Here is an 18,242-nt window from a genome sequence, read left to right on the forward strand (position 1 = left end):
GATTCTTGCCATTACCTTGCAGACATAGGTGACCCTGATGGGGTACAATCCAAATCGGGGAGGATCTCTTTGCTCGCTGGTTCCCACTCAGAGTAACTCCATATCCTGTTACGTTCCATCCAATATATGCTAGTGTCTCATCTCTCGGGATAGTCTCATAGGAAATATCTTCCCTAATCATATCTACTATACCCTTAGCTAGAGCACTATTCTTAGGATTATCTTTCACAGAACGTAGGGGGTTGGCTTCATACGCGTATATGAACACCGTTCTATATGCCCACACAGAACCATTATGGCTGAAAGGCAAGACCAGATAAGGGATACCTTTATCAGAAGTATGGGGCATAAGACCACACACCCAACAGTTAGTTGTGTTCACTACTAATTGGTGTTGGTGTAGAAGCTGAATGAATGAATTGTTGGCAAACTCTAATCTTCTGGCAGACTCGTGTTCAGGCAGGGGGTGAAAAGAATGCGAGGAAACAGTAGAAGGAGGTATGGGCTGTGTAATGGGTGCAAATGTCACTTGAAAAGAGAATAAAACATATCCTATTAAAAACGTCATTACACTAAGCAACATGAAAACACATAATATCAAAAATCGTTTCTTTGTCATTATTATACCCATTCTGGCTTTAAAGTCCATCTGTCTGGCAGGTCTCTCCTTCTTGAAAAACTCCATCCTCTCTAAATGCTGCTCGTGGTGGTAGGGTGTTCTATGCTATGGAATGCTTCTGTCAGTCCAGGGCAACTCCCTTAGACCGACCAGAACTGTCGACCTAACGTCTTCAGCTGCACTCCAAAGACTTGGGCAACCACGACCCTACAGCTGAACCCGGATGGCGGTTCGAAAAGAAAAAAAACAAAAATAAGAACGTTTCTCAGATGAGAGAGCCGCAGCTTTAAAAAAATAGCAAGGGAACGGGAAAAAAATTATTTGTCCTTAGTTCTTGGTCTCAAATTATAACGGCTTTTTCCAGGTACTGTCTGGTTCTGGAACAAGAGTTCAGGCTCTGTAGTGTTCAATCGAATTGACGGTGGCACAGCTTCTTGCAAATTATTGTCACTTTCTCGTTCAGAAATTGTTCCTTTTACACGTGCATCGCTAAATGGCAAAAAACGAGGCACAGTCTCAGTCTCAGAGTCAGCGATCCCCTCCTGGACCCACCGGTCGTACGGTAGAGGAAAAGGGACTCTCTTGCAGTGTACGCCGTGGATCCAGTTCTTTTTCCCTTCCACTCGAACAGCTGAACTTGTTGAGAGAAGGACGAGGTAGGGGCCGGTCCAACGGGGCTGGTCATTCTTGGTCCGCTGGAAGTTTTTGACCAGCACCCATGATCCAGGATCGATAAGATGTCCTGGAGCTTCAGAGACCTGAGGCAGAGTATCGTGAACCTGTTGGTGTAGAACACGCAATTTAGCCATCAATTCATACAAATAATCAAGCAGTACAGGGTGTTCGATCTCACTGAATTTTGTTGGTCTTGGCACTCCCCATATGTTGGCCGGGCGGCCAAACACAATTTCATAGGGACTAAGTCCCACTCGCGAATGCACAGTCATTCTTGTTGATAGGAGTGCTAGAGGCAGAGCGTCAGGCCATTTAAGACCAGAGCTCGCTTGTATCTTTGCCAACTTCAGTTTTAGCGTGCCATTATAGCACTCTACCAGTCCAGCTGATTGGGGGTGATTTGCAGCGTGGAATTTTTGCTGGATACCTAGCCCTTCACATACTCTTTTCATCACTCGACCCACAAATTCACTCCCATTATCACTCCAGACCATTCTGGGCATTCCAAACCTAGGGAAGAATTCTTTGGCAAGGGCTTTAGCTGTGGATAAGGCAGTGTTGTCTTTTAAGGGATATGCTTCTACCCATCTTGAAAAAGCACAAACAACAACGAGTACATATTTCAGATTGTTGCACCTTTCCATGTGGATGAAATCTAGCTGCAAAACCTCGAACGGATATGTTGGAGGCGCAAAATGACCAGCTGGAGTTGGGGTTCCCCTACCAGGATTGTATTTCAGACACACCATGCAATTCTATCACAGGACCGGAGGCGAGGATTATGCAGATCTTTCTTCACTTTTAATTAAACAGCAAGTTCAAAGTAAAACAAAACATGAACAAAAAAACTACAAGTTCCATGAGCCCGCCGCCATGGTAACGAGTATCCAATGAGGTGCACTCCTTCACGTTGGTATAAATATCCCGAAATGCATCACACTTCCTCTTTCTTCACTGCTGTGAGCCAGATAAGTGCCTTTCTGCCTCCGGTTCGGGGGTTCTGTTTATTGCTTTGGCGCGTCTCTGCTACATTGCATTGTCTGTATTATTTCGTTCGCCGGAACGAACGTTCCGCTCGAGCGTTTTTTCATTTTCTTTCCTTCGGCGTGTTTAAATACACGTCGGGCCCACTAGAGGGCGGGCGCACGCTGTTTTTTCGGAGAGCATGTAGCTCTCAGCGCTCGGCGCTCGCGCCTCGCGTTTGTTTTCTTTTTCTTTCCAAATTGAGGGTTTTGCCCTCAATAACACGTTTGTACCTTCGGTACAGTTTTGTCCCTACCTGTGACACCCATTTGGGTAAGGTTTACCCCATTAGGGAAGACATTATTTTCTTGCACTTACAGTGACAGAGTGGGTAGGGATTTACCCTATATATCATATTTTTTGTTGGGTGTACACTCTGTCCAGTCCTCATTATGCACTCCTCTCAAGAGAATGAACCTTTTCCCAACATGTCCCCAGGTGAGGGTTCCTCTCACCGTACCCTCCCCCCCGGGGTGGACACTTTGTTTTCACAGGCTATTTCCCACGCTTTAGCCCCTCTTAGGGATACTGTAGCTAAACTTACTGAACAGGTGTCCAGAGGTACGGGCATGTTTGGTGTGACGGGAGCGGAGGGTGATTCCTCTACCCTTTCGGCTCCCAGGAAACTGCGCAAGCGCGACGCGGGGCACCTGGAGGAGGGCGAGTTTTTTTCCCATCCCAAGAGTGCGCGCGCGCAAACGCGCTTACCCTCCCGGGAGGGCTGTTTGCCCGGGGTAATGGGTGACAAGCTTCACCACCTATGGAACCCTGATTTGGAATCCCCCAAAGGCTTCATGGGAGGTTCAGATGAGGACTCATCATCTTTGGATGACGACTCAGGTCGCCCTTGGCGCCCTGGGGCTACCCTACCAGATCCTTCGGATCGCGCTGATTCTGACTCCGATATGTTTGAGCCGGAGGGTATCTACCATCCACGTTCTTCGGAGTGGCGCCCAGACCACAAGGTGGCTGAGTATGTCACCAGCAAAATTAGGCAACCTCTGGACAAGGAGGTGCGGGCCCGGCTACGGGCGGAGTGCCCACGCCCGTCTTTATCGGATAAGGTCGCTTTTACACCTGATATTGACCCTAAAATGTGTACGTTTTTTTGCCAAGTATACCAAGGATCCCAAAAAAGGGATTGACCGCTCCTGGCGAGCATGTCAAGATAAACTTCTTGATGTCCTTGGTCCCCTCACACAGATTATTCAATTGGCGGAGCGTGCCAGGCAAGCAAACACTCCCCTACAGACGGACATCATCGCAGGATGGGCTCAGAGAGCTGTTTGTCTCCTGGGCAACGCGAACTGTGCCATCTCTGCAGAAAGACGCAGGTCTTTATTGATCAAAATCGACCCCAAATTAGGGGAATTATCTAACTCGGAGGCAGGGGCTGTTGCCCAAGGCAATTTATTTGGCGACCCTTTTGTCAAAGAATTAGGGAAATTTGTGGCTACGTTTTCGGCTTTGGATAAAGCGCAATCTTCCATTAAAAAGATTTTCCCCAATAAGGTTTTTGGCGGGGCCGGGCGAGGCAGGGGTCGCTCTTCCGGCCGTCCTTTCCAGCAAGGCCCCAGTTCCTTCCGGAACAACGGTTGGAGAGACGGCAGACAAGGAACTTTCTTCCCCAACAGAGGCAGGGGAAGAGGCAGAGGGTCCAGAAACACGCGAGGAGCATCTACCGCCCCTGGAGGTCCCTCTGGTGAGGCTTATCCCTTTTTCCCCAAAAAATTTTGGAGGGAGATTGAGGTTTTTCAAGGACAATTGGAGGCGCATTACCTCCGACGCATGGGTTCTCCAAACTGTCTCAGGTTTTCAGATAGAATTCTGGGGTACCCCACTTCAGGAGAAACTGCCTCCGCCCATCGTATTCTCGGCAGAAAACTCAGAGCTCATAGAGTTAGAGGTTCAGGCCCTTCTCCACAAGGGAGCCATTTCCTTCACTTCCCTTCACCCCACAGGTTTCGTAAGCAACATCTTTTTGGTGGAGAAGAAGGACAAGGGGTTTCGTCCCGTTATCAACCTTCGGGCATTCAACGAATGGGTGGTTTACAGACATTTCAAGATGGAGGGTATTCACATGCTCCGCGACCTCCTCTTACAAGGAGACTGGATGGTTCGTCTGGATCTCAAAGACGCGTACCTCACAGTCCCTATTTTTCCGCCCCATCGCAGATTCCTGCAATTCATATGGAACGGCCAGATGTTCGAATTCACCACACTCCCCTTCGGCCTGTCATCGGCACCTTGGTGCTTCACAAAACTTCTCAAACCAATAGTGGAAAAACTGAGGTTGCTAGGCATACGCCTCATAATTTATCTGGACGACCTCCTTTTGATGGACCAGTCCAGGTCTCAGTTGATGTTCAATCTGAACACAACTATTGCGCTTTTCCAGGACCTTGGTTTCGTGATCAACCAACAGAAGTCGCAACTTACTCCGACTCAATCGTTAGTCTTCCTAGGGTTTCTAGTGGATTCCCGATCGGCGTCTCTCAGTCTCCCGACGCCGAAGATCTCCAAGATAAAGAAGGAACTGAGGAAAGTCCTTCGACAAGACCACATTTCACTATGTCAATTAGCCAGGGTGGTCGGCCTGCTTTCCTCTTCAATTCAGGCCATTTTTCCGGGTCCCCTACACTACAGAGCCCTGCAACGCTTGAAAGCGTTTCACCTTCGCCGAGGGGTCACGTACTCCGAGTTGATCTCCCTGTCTCCAGAGGCGAGGACGGAGTTGTTTTGGTGGCTGGACCACATGGAGGCATGGAATGGCAGGGCCATTTTTGGTGCAGCCCCGGATCTGGTGATCGAATCAGACGCCAGTCGCCAGGGATGGGGGGCTCGTTGCGGAGACATATCGTTCGGGGGACACTGGACCCCGCAGGAACTAACCATGCATATCAACTGCCTGGAACTCCTGGCGGGATCTTTTGCGATCAAATCTCTCACGAGAGACAAAGTCTCATGTGTTGTTCTACTACGGATGGACAACGTATCGGCGGTACAATACATAAATCGCTTAGGGGGAACAAGATCAAGAGCCCTAGCGGAACTGGCGAAGAATTTTTGGCATTTTTGCCTTCAACGCCAAATCTCAGTCACAGCAGAGTATCTTCCGGGAACCCAGAATGTATGGGCAGACTGGAATTCTCGGTTTCTCCAGGATCCCAGCGATTGGCGACTACATCGCTCGGTTTTTCAGCCGATCATGGATCGTTGGGGTCCCTGTTCAGTGGATCTCTTTGCGTCTCGTTGGAATGCTCAACTTCCCCTATACTTCAGCTGGCGGCCGGATCCGGGAGCGGCGGCAGTAGATGCGTTTCTCCAACATTGGGGTACCCTTCAGGGTTATGCTTTTCCCCCGTTTCTCCTTATTCCGCGGGTTGCGGCTCAGGTTCGCCGCCAAGAGGCGACGGTGGTTCTGATAACCCCCTGGTGGAGGTCACAGCCGTGGTTCCCGACCCTGTTGGAACTCTCGTGCGAGTGTCCTCTTCGCCTCCTGCATTTTCCCTCAATACTCCTGGATCCGTTGGGTTCCTATCACCCTCTGGTCCTTCAAGGTCATCTTTCCCTCATAGCTTGGAAGATTTCCGGCATCGTTGGCAAGACAACCGACTTTCGCAGGAGGCTAATAACTTCATCGCACAGGCCTGGGCCCCGGGTACATGCAAACGATATAGATCTGCATGGAACAGATGGTCTCGTTGGTGTGTGGGCAAACACTGCGATCCCATGGGGGCCAGTATTACCGACATCATCAATTTCCTTGCAGAATTAGGGGAATCTGGCTTAGCGTATCGCACTATCAATTCTTTTCGTTCGGCCATCTCGGCGGGCCACCCGCCCCTTAACAATCTCCCGATCGGGGAGCATCCCTGGATTTGTAAACTTCTTAAGGGTATTAGACTCTCCAGACCTCCGCAACCCAGATATTCGGAACTCTGGGACGTGAACTTAGTTCTTAATCTCTTGTCCTCTTGGCGGGACAACCAATATTTGTCACTGAAAGAATTGTCAGCCAAATTAGCCATGCTTCTCTGCCTCATTTCCTGTAAGCGAGTGTCCGATGTCAGAGCATTGGATATTTCCGCTCGTGTCTTTACTCCAGAGGGAGTCACGTTTACTATTGCAAGGAGGACAAAGTCTAATACCAGGTCGGTATCCTATCCCGCTTTTCCTGATTCCCCGAAGCTATGTGTGGTTCGATGTCTCAAAGTCTATGAGGAAGTAACCAGTTCTTGTAGACCTCCAGGTGTCAAGCAATTATTGATTTCTATAAAGAAACCGTTCAAGGCGGTTTCTTCCCCTTCCGTTGCCAGATGGATTCGATGGATTCTCTCTGAAGCAGGAGTAGATGTTCAAGTTTTTGGCGCCCATTCTACTCAGGGAGCTATGGCTTCCAAAGCCATACAAGTGGGGGGCAGATTGGAGGACATCATGCATGCTGCTGATTGGTCTTCAGAGTCTACTTTTAAGAAGTTTTACTTTAAACCAATTCATGAAGCAGCCGCACTTGTGGTGAGTAAGCTTTAAACTTGCATGATCCTCGCCTCCGGTCCTGTGATAGAATACGAAATTTCCTAGCTATCGTGAAGGAAAGTTTCAATTCTATTAAGGACACGGAGGTGAGGATTATCCCACCCACATACATTACGCTGGTATGTCCCCTCCCGATTACATCTACCTGCATAACAAGGTAGTATACTTGAGTTTGTACATTTGTTTATTGTTATTCTGATCATATTCTAAATACATCATGTAGTACTTGATTCAGATGTGATCACATTCTATTTAGAGGTATTTTAAGGTTCATGACTTTATTGCAGTCGGTATGTATCTGTGTTTTATCGGATTTGCATCTAATTATACCTTTTTTGGTAGGTTCCGAAACTACGACCAATTGACTCTACCAGGATTCCTTCCGCAGTGAAGTCGAGGAAGTGTGACGCATTTCGGGATATTTATACCAACGTGAAGGAGTGCACCTCATTGGATACTCGTTACCATGGCGGCGGGCTCATGGAACTTGTAGTTTTTTTGTTCATGTTTTGTTTAACTTTGAACTTGCTGTTTATTAAAAGTGAAGAAAGATCTGCATAATCCTCGCCTCCGTGTCCTTAATAGAATTGAAACTTTCCTTCACGATAGCTAGGAAATTTCGTATTCTTGACCACATTCTCTGCACATTTAGGAATTCCAGCATTTTGCCATACTGGAGCCAACAACTTACAAATCCCTTTCACACTGATATGGGCCATTCCATGAGCCATTGTCACCACTGCAAGCACATACGCATCGGGTAACAACCATCGCTGATGTTCTGACAAGTCAACCCAACAACCATTTTCATCCAATTTACCCATACTTTCTTTCCACACACTCAACTCTTTCTCTGAAGCTTCAGCTTGAATAGACTTCACACCCTCTATCGTATCTTCACATATTCCAACGTCACCAACCCATCTTGCGGGGCCTGCAACATACATTCGATTCATCACATCTTTTGCTGTTTCTTTTGCGATTTCGTCAGCAAATGCATTGCCACGACCGACATCATCAGTAACCTTCTTGTGTGCACTGCATTTCACAATCGCAACTTGTAATGGCAAGGTCAGTGACTCAAGAAGCTCATTCACCAACTGACCATGCTGAATTTTAGCTCCATGCGAAGTCAGGAACCCACGTTCTTTCCACAATCGTCCAAAACTATGGGCCACACCAAACGCATACTGGCTGTCGGTATATATGGTCACTTTCATTCCTTTCGATAACGCACACGCTCTCGTAAGTGCAATCAGCTCTGCTGCTTGAGCTGAATTATGTGGTATACGTGCAGCTTCAACACGTATAGGATATATAGGAGCATAGGAGCATGCTTGTCATTGTGACAAACACCCTTCCCCACTCTTCACCAATTACACCGATTTAAACATCATTTGGAGCCATTTTGAATTCAAGACATAAGGTCAAATTTTTTATAAAAAATCATTGACCCACGGACTCACCAAATGCTTCAGAAAGGTCCAAAATGGAAAATTTTCAATTGTTGCATCTTTGAACTTTTTTATGATATGATGAAGTGAATCATCTCTTTTGGGGCTTAAATGAGCATTTTTATAACCTTGCCATTCTGTGAAGGGTGCAAAAAGCCTAATTATGTGATTTTGTGACAGTGAATGAAAATGGGCCGCTTGGTATCATTAACGCCTTAAACACTGTTTATACCCTGCAGGGAGTGATTTAAACGGCATTTGGAGTCATTTGGAATTCAAGCTAAATGGTCAGATTTTTGATGAAAATCATTGACCCACGGACTCACAAAATGCTACAGGATGGTCTCAGAGGCCTCAGGAGGCAAAGAAGACACAGTACAGAGGGTACCGTCGTTTCTGGAGAAGGCAAGGTCTTAATTCCTCCAAATTGCATCAGCCGGACCTCAGGACAGTCATTTTTGATGATGTCCACCATCTGTGTCCTTAGGAGCATGCTTTTCATTGTGACAAACACCCTCCCCCACTCTTCACCAATTACACACAACCATACAATCCCCACACTTCACTCCATCACACATATCACCTCTTCCAGTCATCACAACTAACACTAGCTCCATCCTTTTTTGTAATAGTAGGGCCTTAAACAGTGCTTAAACATTATGGAAGTGATTTAAAGATATTTTGGAGTCATTTTGGATTCAAGCACAAAGTAATATTTTTAATGAAAATCGATGACCCACGGACTTGCGAAATGCTTCAGGAAGTTCCTAAATAGACCGTTTTCAATTGTTGCATCTTTTAACTCTTTATGATTTGATGAAATGAATCATCGCTTTTGGAGCTTAAATAATCAGTTTTTTTTGCCATTTTCATGATCTCAAAGGTCGAAAGTATATAGTTCTGAGATTTTTTAAAAAGTGAAAGAAAATGGCCGAGTTGGGATCAATGAGTCCTTAAACACTGTTTGTGCACTGAGGTAAGTGATTCAAACATCATTTGGAGTCATTTTGAATTCAAGACAAAAGGTCAAATTTTTAATGGAAATCATTGACCCACAGACTCACCAAATGCTCCAGAAAGGTCCAAAATGGAACATTTTCAATTGTTGCATCTTTGAACATTTTTATGATATGATAAAGTGAATCATCACTTTTGGGGTGTGGTACTGAAAATTCTGGACCCGTGTTATAAACATCGTCGTATCACAACGATTTTGGTATGAGCAGACCAAGAATGATTAGAATAGTATGCACAAGCATTGTATTCATATTCGGGTAAAGAAATCACCCGAATATCAGAGTTTCCGTCTTGAACCCTCGTGTTCCATTTAAACGACAGCCATTTTATGATTGCCCTCACATAGGCCAATGACTAATGCTGAAAACGAGTCTGAAGGACACGTACACCTTTGCTGACTCCTCTGTGAGCTGGGCAAGCTGACTCCACTGCCTGAAGCCAAACCTGTTCGGCCAGTTTCTTTCCCAGTGGCCGAATGAGATAGTATCAAGGCACAACACATCATAAACCTTTCATCACACACAAACCATGCCTAATCTTACACACACCTGTCTCTGTTTCTTTCTTTATGACTTGCTTTACAAGGAGGAGGTGCCCATTTATATTGGGGGTCCGTCGATATCTGATGAAAGTACTAAGCCTTGCCGGGTAATTGATTGAGGGCTGGACAAACTGGAATATGGGCTTGTCATCATAACCCTGCTATTTCTTTGTAGTGAAAATATGTGAATGGTCAACTGTAAAATAAGGAATGTTTGCCTAAAGCATAATATTTTGTATAAAAGAGAAGGTTAGCTTTGCAAAGGGAGCAATCTCCTGAGAATATACACCGTGTTGTACTTCTAGGATACCTGTTACTGGCAGCAGCCAATAAACAAGATCTTTGACTTCACCAAGAAGACTCTGTGTTTCTGTAGTCTGAAACAGGAAGGACTCGAAGTCTTAGGGTGTGTTCCCTGGCACCGCTGGGTTCTGAAAAACCCAGTACTTTAGTTGGCGCCCAACGTGGGGCGATTTCAGCGGTACCAGTCCAAGCCAGAGGTTCGTGAGGAGCTTCGTGTGAAATTCTGGAGGGAGGCCGCCACTTCATCAACCCCTGTATGTCGACGTGGTCCGAAAGTCTTTGCTGCGAAGTTCCCCGCTTTCCGACGGCTACGAAGGACTGCTGCCCTGACAATCGCCCTGTTTTGGACCCTTGATGATTTGGTAGAGCGAAACGATAAACAAGTCTTCTGGTGACGTCATCGATACCTCAGTTAAGTATAAGTGGAGCGTCTCCCAGTCCTTAGTTTGGTTCTTAGTTTAGTATCCCCTTGGGATCTTTGATTTGGAACTTGCAAGTACCAAAGCTGAGGGATTCGTGTATTCACGAGACTATCGTATTCTATAATCCTTTGAAGTTTGAAGCTAGACTAGAGAGCGAAGATGCCTGGTCTTAGCAGATATGGAAATTTGTTTTGTCTTGGTTATAATAGGGATTCCCGATTGGAGGACTCGTGTCCGGTTCCTCCGATTGGAACTCCAATCTATGAACTATATGTGAAACATGGCATAGGCCCCCTCACATATAATGAAGTATGGATCTGATACACCAGGAAAGATGGTGTTTTAAAATGGCCCCAATATGGTAGTTTTGACACAGATATTCTGAATAATCTGGAGGTTAAACTTTTTAAGAAGAAAGCCCGGCCGGCGATGTTTGACTCTTTCCGCCTATGGCGTAAGGAAGCCAAACAGAAGGAAATTAAATTAGCAAAGAGAAATAAGAGGGAAGAGATTATCTCGATAATGCAAGCTGCTATGCAGTTTAAAGATGATGAAGAAGAACAGATGAATGAGCAGTTGCACAGGCAACGTAAAATGGTGACCGATAAATGTTATCCAGTTCTTCCGCTTCTTCAGCAACATGCAGCAAAAGAACTTGAGAAAGATCCTTTAATGTCACACTTGTTGAGTTCGCCACCCCCTTATGCGCAGAATGCTACAGCACCTCCGCAACCTTTAGCTGTGCAACCTCCGGTTATTGTGCCTCAGGTTCTTCCACAGCCGCCAGCTCCTTTTCAGTTGGCTCCTACTACTATGGCGCAGCCCCTTCAAGGGCCGCCGACTTCGCTACCTGCTCCATCTGTACCTCCTACGACTTTATGTACTATATCGACTGCCTCTTCTGGTGTTCTTCCTGATACTGCCTCTGCGTCTGCTTCTGCGTCTGCCTTGCCTCCCTCTGTTTTTCCTCCTGTTCTTTCATCACAACTTCTCCTTCTGTCTGACAGAGAATGACAGATACTGTTGCCAGCCTTATATTTCCTCTCTTGGGGTCGTCTGATGTGACCCCAGATTCGGAGCGTAAACAGTTGCGTAGTCAACTGCCTAATTCTCAAGAGAGAGAAATGTTTGACCGTATGGCGCGTAAATGGGTTGTTTACCCTTTAAGATACAATGTAGAGTCTGTTATGGATGTCTTCCGTCAATGGGGAGCACCAAAACAAAGATACGTTTTTGAGAAAATGTGTGCTTTCCTTTGTGAGGAATTGGAAGATAATGATTTGGAAACAAATCCGCCTGATTTGTGCCGTGTACGGTTTGAGTTTGCAAAGGGCACGATTGTGGGTCCGCATGTTGAGACAGCAGTTGCGACGTTGTTGTCCTTTAGGAATAAGGATCCTTCTGAGTCATTGTTCCAACATGACTCCTCTGTTAAAAAAAAGGTGCGACAGTACCCAATGAGAGAAGTCCCTCCGGTATGGAAGGACGCCGTTGAGGCTGATGTTGCTAATCAAATTGATGCTGTCCCAGCTCATTTTCAGCGTGTTTGGGTACATGTTCCGTGGAAGCGAGCTGAAGTTTTAGCCCTTAAGCAGACTTTGCCTGATCCCTGTAAAAACCCTGCAGGGTATTATAAGGAATTATCACAGACTGCAGACTCATGCATTATGAATTTAGCCGACATAGACATGTTATTTGGGAATGTTGTTCCACAGCCTTTGTGGGGATTGATTCGCCATACAGATCATGCACAAGAGTTAGGTGACTCATGGGCTAATATTAGTGCTGCAAATGATAGACAAGTTGGTGGTGCCAAGCCTGAGCCTATGGTAGCAGAACTGCCTGCTAGGATCATTACTTACATGAAGACTTTAATGCCTGCGATGCGTGTGAATTGGGATAAATTGTCTGCGTGTAAGCAGAAGAAAGATGAAACAGTGTCTGATTTCTTCACCAGGTTTGAGGAAACGTTTATCGACCACAGTGGTCAAGATATGAGTACAGAAGGTGGTCAACGGTTGTTCGTCGACAAGTTTGTGCACAATTTGCTTGCAGAGCAGTGTAAGAAATTGAAGGATTCAGAGAGTTCTTGGGCCGTTTCCTCTTCAGCACAAATATTGGCTACTGCACAGTACTACGAAAATAGGGATAAAGATGAGAAGGATAGAGCAGACAAGAAAACTAAAGAATTAAAGACGAAGGTTCTTTTACAACAGGCGTATCCGCCACGTGGTGGTCAGAGTAACTATCAACAACCTCAACAGTTCCAGAGAAACTCGCAAAGGTTCGTGTTTTCTCAACCACGTGTTCCTGTAGGTCCCAATCAGTGTTCATATTGTAAAGAAGAGGGTCATTTCAAGTATAGTTGTCCTATTTTGTTACAGCGTACGAATGGTGCTTCTGGCGCAAGAGGTTGTCCTGCTATTTGATGGAGTTTTGTTTTGACCAATGACTTTGTGTTTCACCACTGCGCATATTAGTTGCTCAATGTTCACCAGTAGCACATGGTATGTTTTGTTCAGTTGAGCCGCCTATTGGCTTTGACATGGCATTAGCCATTGCTTTCTGTATTCAGTTTAGCCGCCTATGGGCTTTGACATTGCATTAGTCATTACATTCTGTATTCTGCCTATTGGCTTTGACATGCTGTATCCAGTCTAGCCGCCTATTGGCTTTGACATTGCATGCCTATTGACTTTGACATGATGTATTCAGCTTAACTGCCTATTGGCTTTGACATGATATTATACATTACACTTTGTATTCAGCTCCGCTGCCTATTGGCTTTGACATGATATTATACATTGCATTTTATATTCAGCTCAGCTGCCTATGGGCTTTGACATGATATAAGACATTGCATTTTGTATTCAGCTTAGATGCCTATTGGCTTTGACATGACACTAGACATTGCATTTGATATTTAGGTTAGCTGCCTATTGCCTTTAACATGACATTGCATTTGATATTTAGGTTAGCTGCCCATTGCCTTTAACGTGGAGTTCTGTATTTTTCCAAGCTGTGTTTTTGCACCAGAGAACCAAGATGTTTTGCTCTCACAGTAGACTAGACCTGATAAGAGAGAGTACATGGGCGTCGTTTCTCTTCCCTTGAGCTTGGGAACAGGAGTAGTCTTGGAGACCTGGCCAGTCTCCAAAAGGCTTGCTCAGTTTCCCAGGTCTGAGAGGAGGGGGCACACCTTTGTAACGAATGTAACAGGCTGCAGAGAGTCAGATTCGAATCTGCCGGACCTCGTGCTGGAGCTTGGCGCCAGTTGCCAGCATCCCGTGTGGGTAGATGACACTCTTTCTCGCGGCTGACAGGGGTCTCAGCTTGCAGACCTTAGAAAGATGTAGCTGTAAATAGTTCCTACACGGTGAAGTATTTGTTTTGCTTTGCATTCAATATTTTATAAATATAACCTGCTGTGTATATTGCAAACTGATATATTTTGTTTGATTAACGCGGACTTGAAAGCTACTAATTCGTCATTCATTCATAAACATTGTGGTTGGGGAAGAATAAAATAACAATAAAAGTCTTCTTTGACCTCAGAAGTGCATTTCTGTTGTGTTATGTTAGTGCTTAGAAACTAAATAAGAGGAAAGCACTACAATTGGTACCAGAAGTGGGGTCGGTCATTAAGAGGTGATTAAGAAGGGGTTTGACGAGTTAGTAGATTTCTAAGTGCACACTTTAAAAGTGTAATTGTTTTTTGTTGTTTGGAGAATTACAGAAATTGTTTTCTGTTTGGGGAATCACAGTAGCACGGCAGACCATGTCTGAGAATACATGTGTTGATGAACTGCCTGATGGTGCTAAGAAAAACTGTGAATTGTTTTCTGTTTGGGGAATTACAGAAGAAAATGCATGTGTAGCTAAAAGGCCTGATAAGGTTTTGAGAAATAATTCCCGTTGTATATATGTAGAAAACGTGTGTTTTGGAAGTAATGATGACAGAAAGGTCTGGATACCTTTATCTGCTTACAGAGAAATGCAGGAGAAATGTAGGAAGTTGGAACATGAAAATAGGAATTTACGTGAGCAAATTAGCCAGGATACAATAATTCAAAATAATGCTGAAAGTTATAAAAATGAAGAATCTTTCTTGTCCCATTCCAATAATGAGGGGGTTAAGACAGCTCCGAGCTGCACTGAGTTTCCGTGTGAGCCAGGGTTTTTGGCAGCCAAAGTGCATTCCTTAACTGATAACAGGGACGAGAGACCAGAATGTGATTTACGAGTTACGTTGCAAAATGCACAAGTAAAACGAAGGATTTTAGAGCAAGACACCCCGAGTTTCATTAGCTTGTTTGATTTTTGGAAAAAGAATAGCCCTCATTTGAGAGAAATCCTAACACTTTTGTACATGGTCACTGTGAAAAATAATATGCAGCTGCGCGCTTGTGATTTGGCAAATGAAATAATGCAGACTTTAGGTTTCTGCGCAGTGCAAGAAGGAAATACTTATGTACATTTAAATCAAGAACAAGGAAAGAAAATAGTGCCCCTAGCTAGAATCATACAATGGATCTGGTACTTGCAAGACAGGGCTAGAGTACCACAGATAAAAGAGTTACCAATGAAATTGTGTGCACCATTTGAATTCGTGTCCACTGAAGATAAAAAGCATGTTTGTTCTATTGATGATTCATTGACTGAAATGTTGTTTTCTGGCACCGTAGAAGGAACAGCGTTGTATAATGTGTGTCAGATTTTAAAGCAAGAGCTACATGAGATGTGTCATTTTTATGCTGATTTTTGGTTCTTTGATAATGTTTTAGCCACATGGCTTGTACCTAACTGGTTCAATTACCTTGCAGATGTTAATGAGAAAAATGCAGAGAGAGAAGTGTTCACCCAGAATTCTGCCTTAGTGGGGATGGCTATGTGGGTGCCCCAGAAATGTGAAAAGGCCACTTACAGGTGGGCAGAGATGAGAGAGATGCCCATTCCCCTAGATTTGATAAAAACTGTGCAGCATGCACAAAAGCAATCTGTCATGCAAGCAGTCACAGAGCAGTTGGGGAGAGGAAAGTTACCAGAACAGAAATGGCAAATTGATCAGGTTTTAGGGAGAGTGATTGCTGCAAATTACCAAGGAAAAATCGAAAGTATGCTGATACCTAGAAAAGAATCTGATTCATTCATACAAATTGGAGACAGAATGGCCCAACTTGACAAAAATGCAGTGAATGGAGGTTTGGTAAAGAAGGAGTCTGCCCCAGCCCTTCTGACAGTGCAAGAAAAAGGAAGCTGTGGCGCAGCAGATAAAAACCTCAGTACTGATGTGTGGGCTGAAGCCCCAAGTGATCCTCCAGAACCTGCAGAAAATATAACAAAGGGCCTCAAAAACGTCCTTCTGATTATAAAACAGGGAAAGAAAGAGGAAGGGTGCAGTTTAAATGAAAAATGTTATTTGCAAGAAAAGTCATACTTGTTTCTTTTGCAGATCCTACCACGTTTCGCCACTGTCCCTGAGTGCGCTGTGTGGTCCCCCTTCCGGTGTGTGCGTGTGGGGTCGGGGAAGGGACCGAATCCCCAACCTGAACCTGGCTGAGTAAAGTGCCAGCACCATGGATCCATTTTGCGCAAACTGCGCCTTCAGTTCAAGTTCAACTTGTTTGCTGTGTTTTTTTTTTTTTTTTTTTCCCCTCTCGTATGGAACTCTGACTTTTGCTTACCTTCCAGAAAACCTTTCAGGTGGACCGTGCACCTTTACATGAGCAGAACTCATGCCACATCAAATTGCTAACACTGTTGAATTAGAGACTCATTCAGAAAAAAAAATGTGTGCCCAGTCTTTTCTATGTAGATGTATCTGATGTGAAAGGTTATGAGATCAATGTGTTAATTCACTTCTATTGCTTTACAGGGATTGCTTTGATCATTGAAATTTGATTTGCTGATAATGTTTTTTTTTGTTTGTTTGAAATATGAGATATGTGAAACAAAAATTCATTGGTCAAAGGGCGGAATGTCCTGCTATTTGATGGAGTTTTGTTTTGACCAATGACTTTGTGTTTCACCACTGCGCATATTAGTTGCTCAATGTTCACCAGTAGCACATGGTATGTTTTGTTCAGTTGAGCCGCCTATTGGCTTTGACATGGCATTAGCCATTGCTTTCTGTATTCAGTTTAGCCGCCTATGGGCTTTGACATTGCATTAGTCATTACATTCTGTATTCTGCCTATTGGCTTTGACATGCTGTATCCAGTCTAGCCGCCTATTGGCTTTGACATTGCATGCCTATTGACTTTGACATGATGTATTCAGCTTAACTGCCTATTGGCTTTGACATGATATTATACATTACACTTTGTATTCAGCTCCGCTGCCTATTGGCTTTGACATGATATTATACATTGCATTTTATATTCAGCTCAGCTGCCTATGGGCTTTGACATGATATAAGACATTGCATTTTGTATTCAGCTTAGATGCCTATTGGCTTTGACATGACACTAGACATTGCATTTGATATTTAGGTTAGCTGCCTATTGCCTTTAACATGACATTGCATTTGATATTTAGGTTAGCTGCCCATTGCCTTTAACGTGGAGTTCTGTATTTTTCCAAGCTGTGTTTTTGCACCAGAGAACCAAGATGTTTTGCTCTCACAGTAGACTAGACCTGATAAGAGAGAGTACATGGGCGTCGTTTCTCTTCCCTTGAGCTTGGGAACAGGAGTAGTCTTGGAGACCTGGCCAGTCTCCAAAAGGCTTGCTCAGTTTCCCAGGTCTGAGAGGAGGGGGCACACCTTTGTAACGAATGTAACAGGCTGCAGAGAGTCAGATTCGAATCTGCCGGACCTCGTGCTGGAGCTTGGCGCCAGTTGCCAGCATCCCGTGTGGGTAGATGACACTCTTTCTCGCGGCTGACAGGGGTCTCAGCTTGCAGACCTTAGAAAGATGTAGCTGTAAATAGTTCCTACACGGTGAAGTATTTGTTTTGCTTTGCATTCAATATTTTATAAATATAACCTGCTGTGTATATTGCAAACTGATATATTTTGTTTGATTAACGCGGACTTGAAAGCTACTAATTCGTCATTCATTCATAAACATTGTGGTTGGGGAAGAATAAAATAACAATAAAAGTCTTCTTTGACCTCAGAAGTGCATTTCTGTTGTGTTATGTTAGTGCTTAGAAACTAAATAAGAGGAAAGCACTACAGAGGTCGAGGTGTTCAACAAGCTCCTAGAGGTAGAGGACGTGGAAGTTTCCCCCAGAACACGCGTTCCTTTCCGTCTCAAAACTCAATGAATAGTTTTGACCAGCAACATAAAGCGTCTGGTAGGACGGCTCAGTACTATGCTGACGACTACTATGCAGAAGATGAGAATCTGGAAGGTAATAATTGCTAGGACAGCCATAGACGAAGAGAGGGAGTTTTTTTAGTTCCAGTGGATCAGAATGGACCTTATGTTAAGGTGATTACATCAGGTGTGTCGGAGCCTTTTCTGTTGGATACTGGTGCTACAAAGAGTTCTATTATGCACTCAAAACTCCCTGGCGCACCTTTGTCTGGCAAGATGAATGTTTCAGTAGGTTTTTATGGTGCCCCGGTTAGGAACCCGATTTCTAGTCCTATGTTCCTTTCTGTTGGACCTTGTGAATTGGAAGCACCCCTTATTCTGACGACA

The 18,242-nt window shown here is 44.6% G+C and overlaps 1 protein-coding gene across 1 annotated transcript; it reads left to right on the forward strand.

Annotated features, from left to right (window-relative positions):
• Positions 1–13,012: 13,012 nt before the first annotated feature.
• LOC138296111 (uncharacterized) lies at positions 13,013–17,714 on the forward strand. The gene is made up of 2 exons (XM_069234976.1): positions 13,013–15,519; positions 16,046–17,714. The coding sequence occupies exons 1-2, from the start codon at positions 14,372–14,374 to the stop codon at positions 16,155–16,157; spliced, it is 1,260 nt and encodes a 419-aa protein (XP_069091077.1). The 5' UTR covers positions 13,013–14,371; the 3' UTR covers positions 16,158–17,714.
• The last annotated feature ends 528 nt before the right edge of the window (positions 17,715–18,242 follow it).

Source organism: Pleurodeles waltl, chromosome 5, assembly GCF_031143425.1.
Source record: "Pleurodeles waltl isolate 20211129_DDA chromosome 5, aPleWal1.hap1.20221129, whole genome shotgun sequence".
NCBI classification, from domain to species: domain Eukaryota; kingdom Metazoa; phylum Chordata; class Amphibia; order Caudata; family Salamandridae; genus Pleurodeles; species Pleurodeles waltl.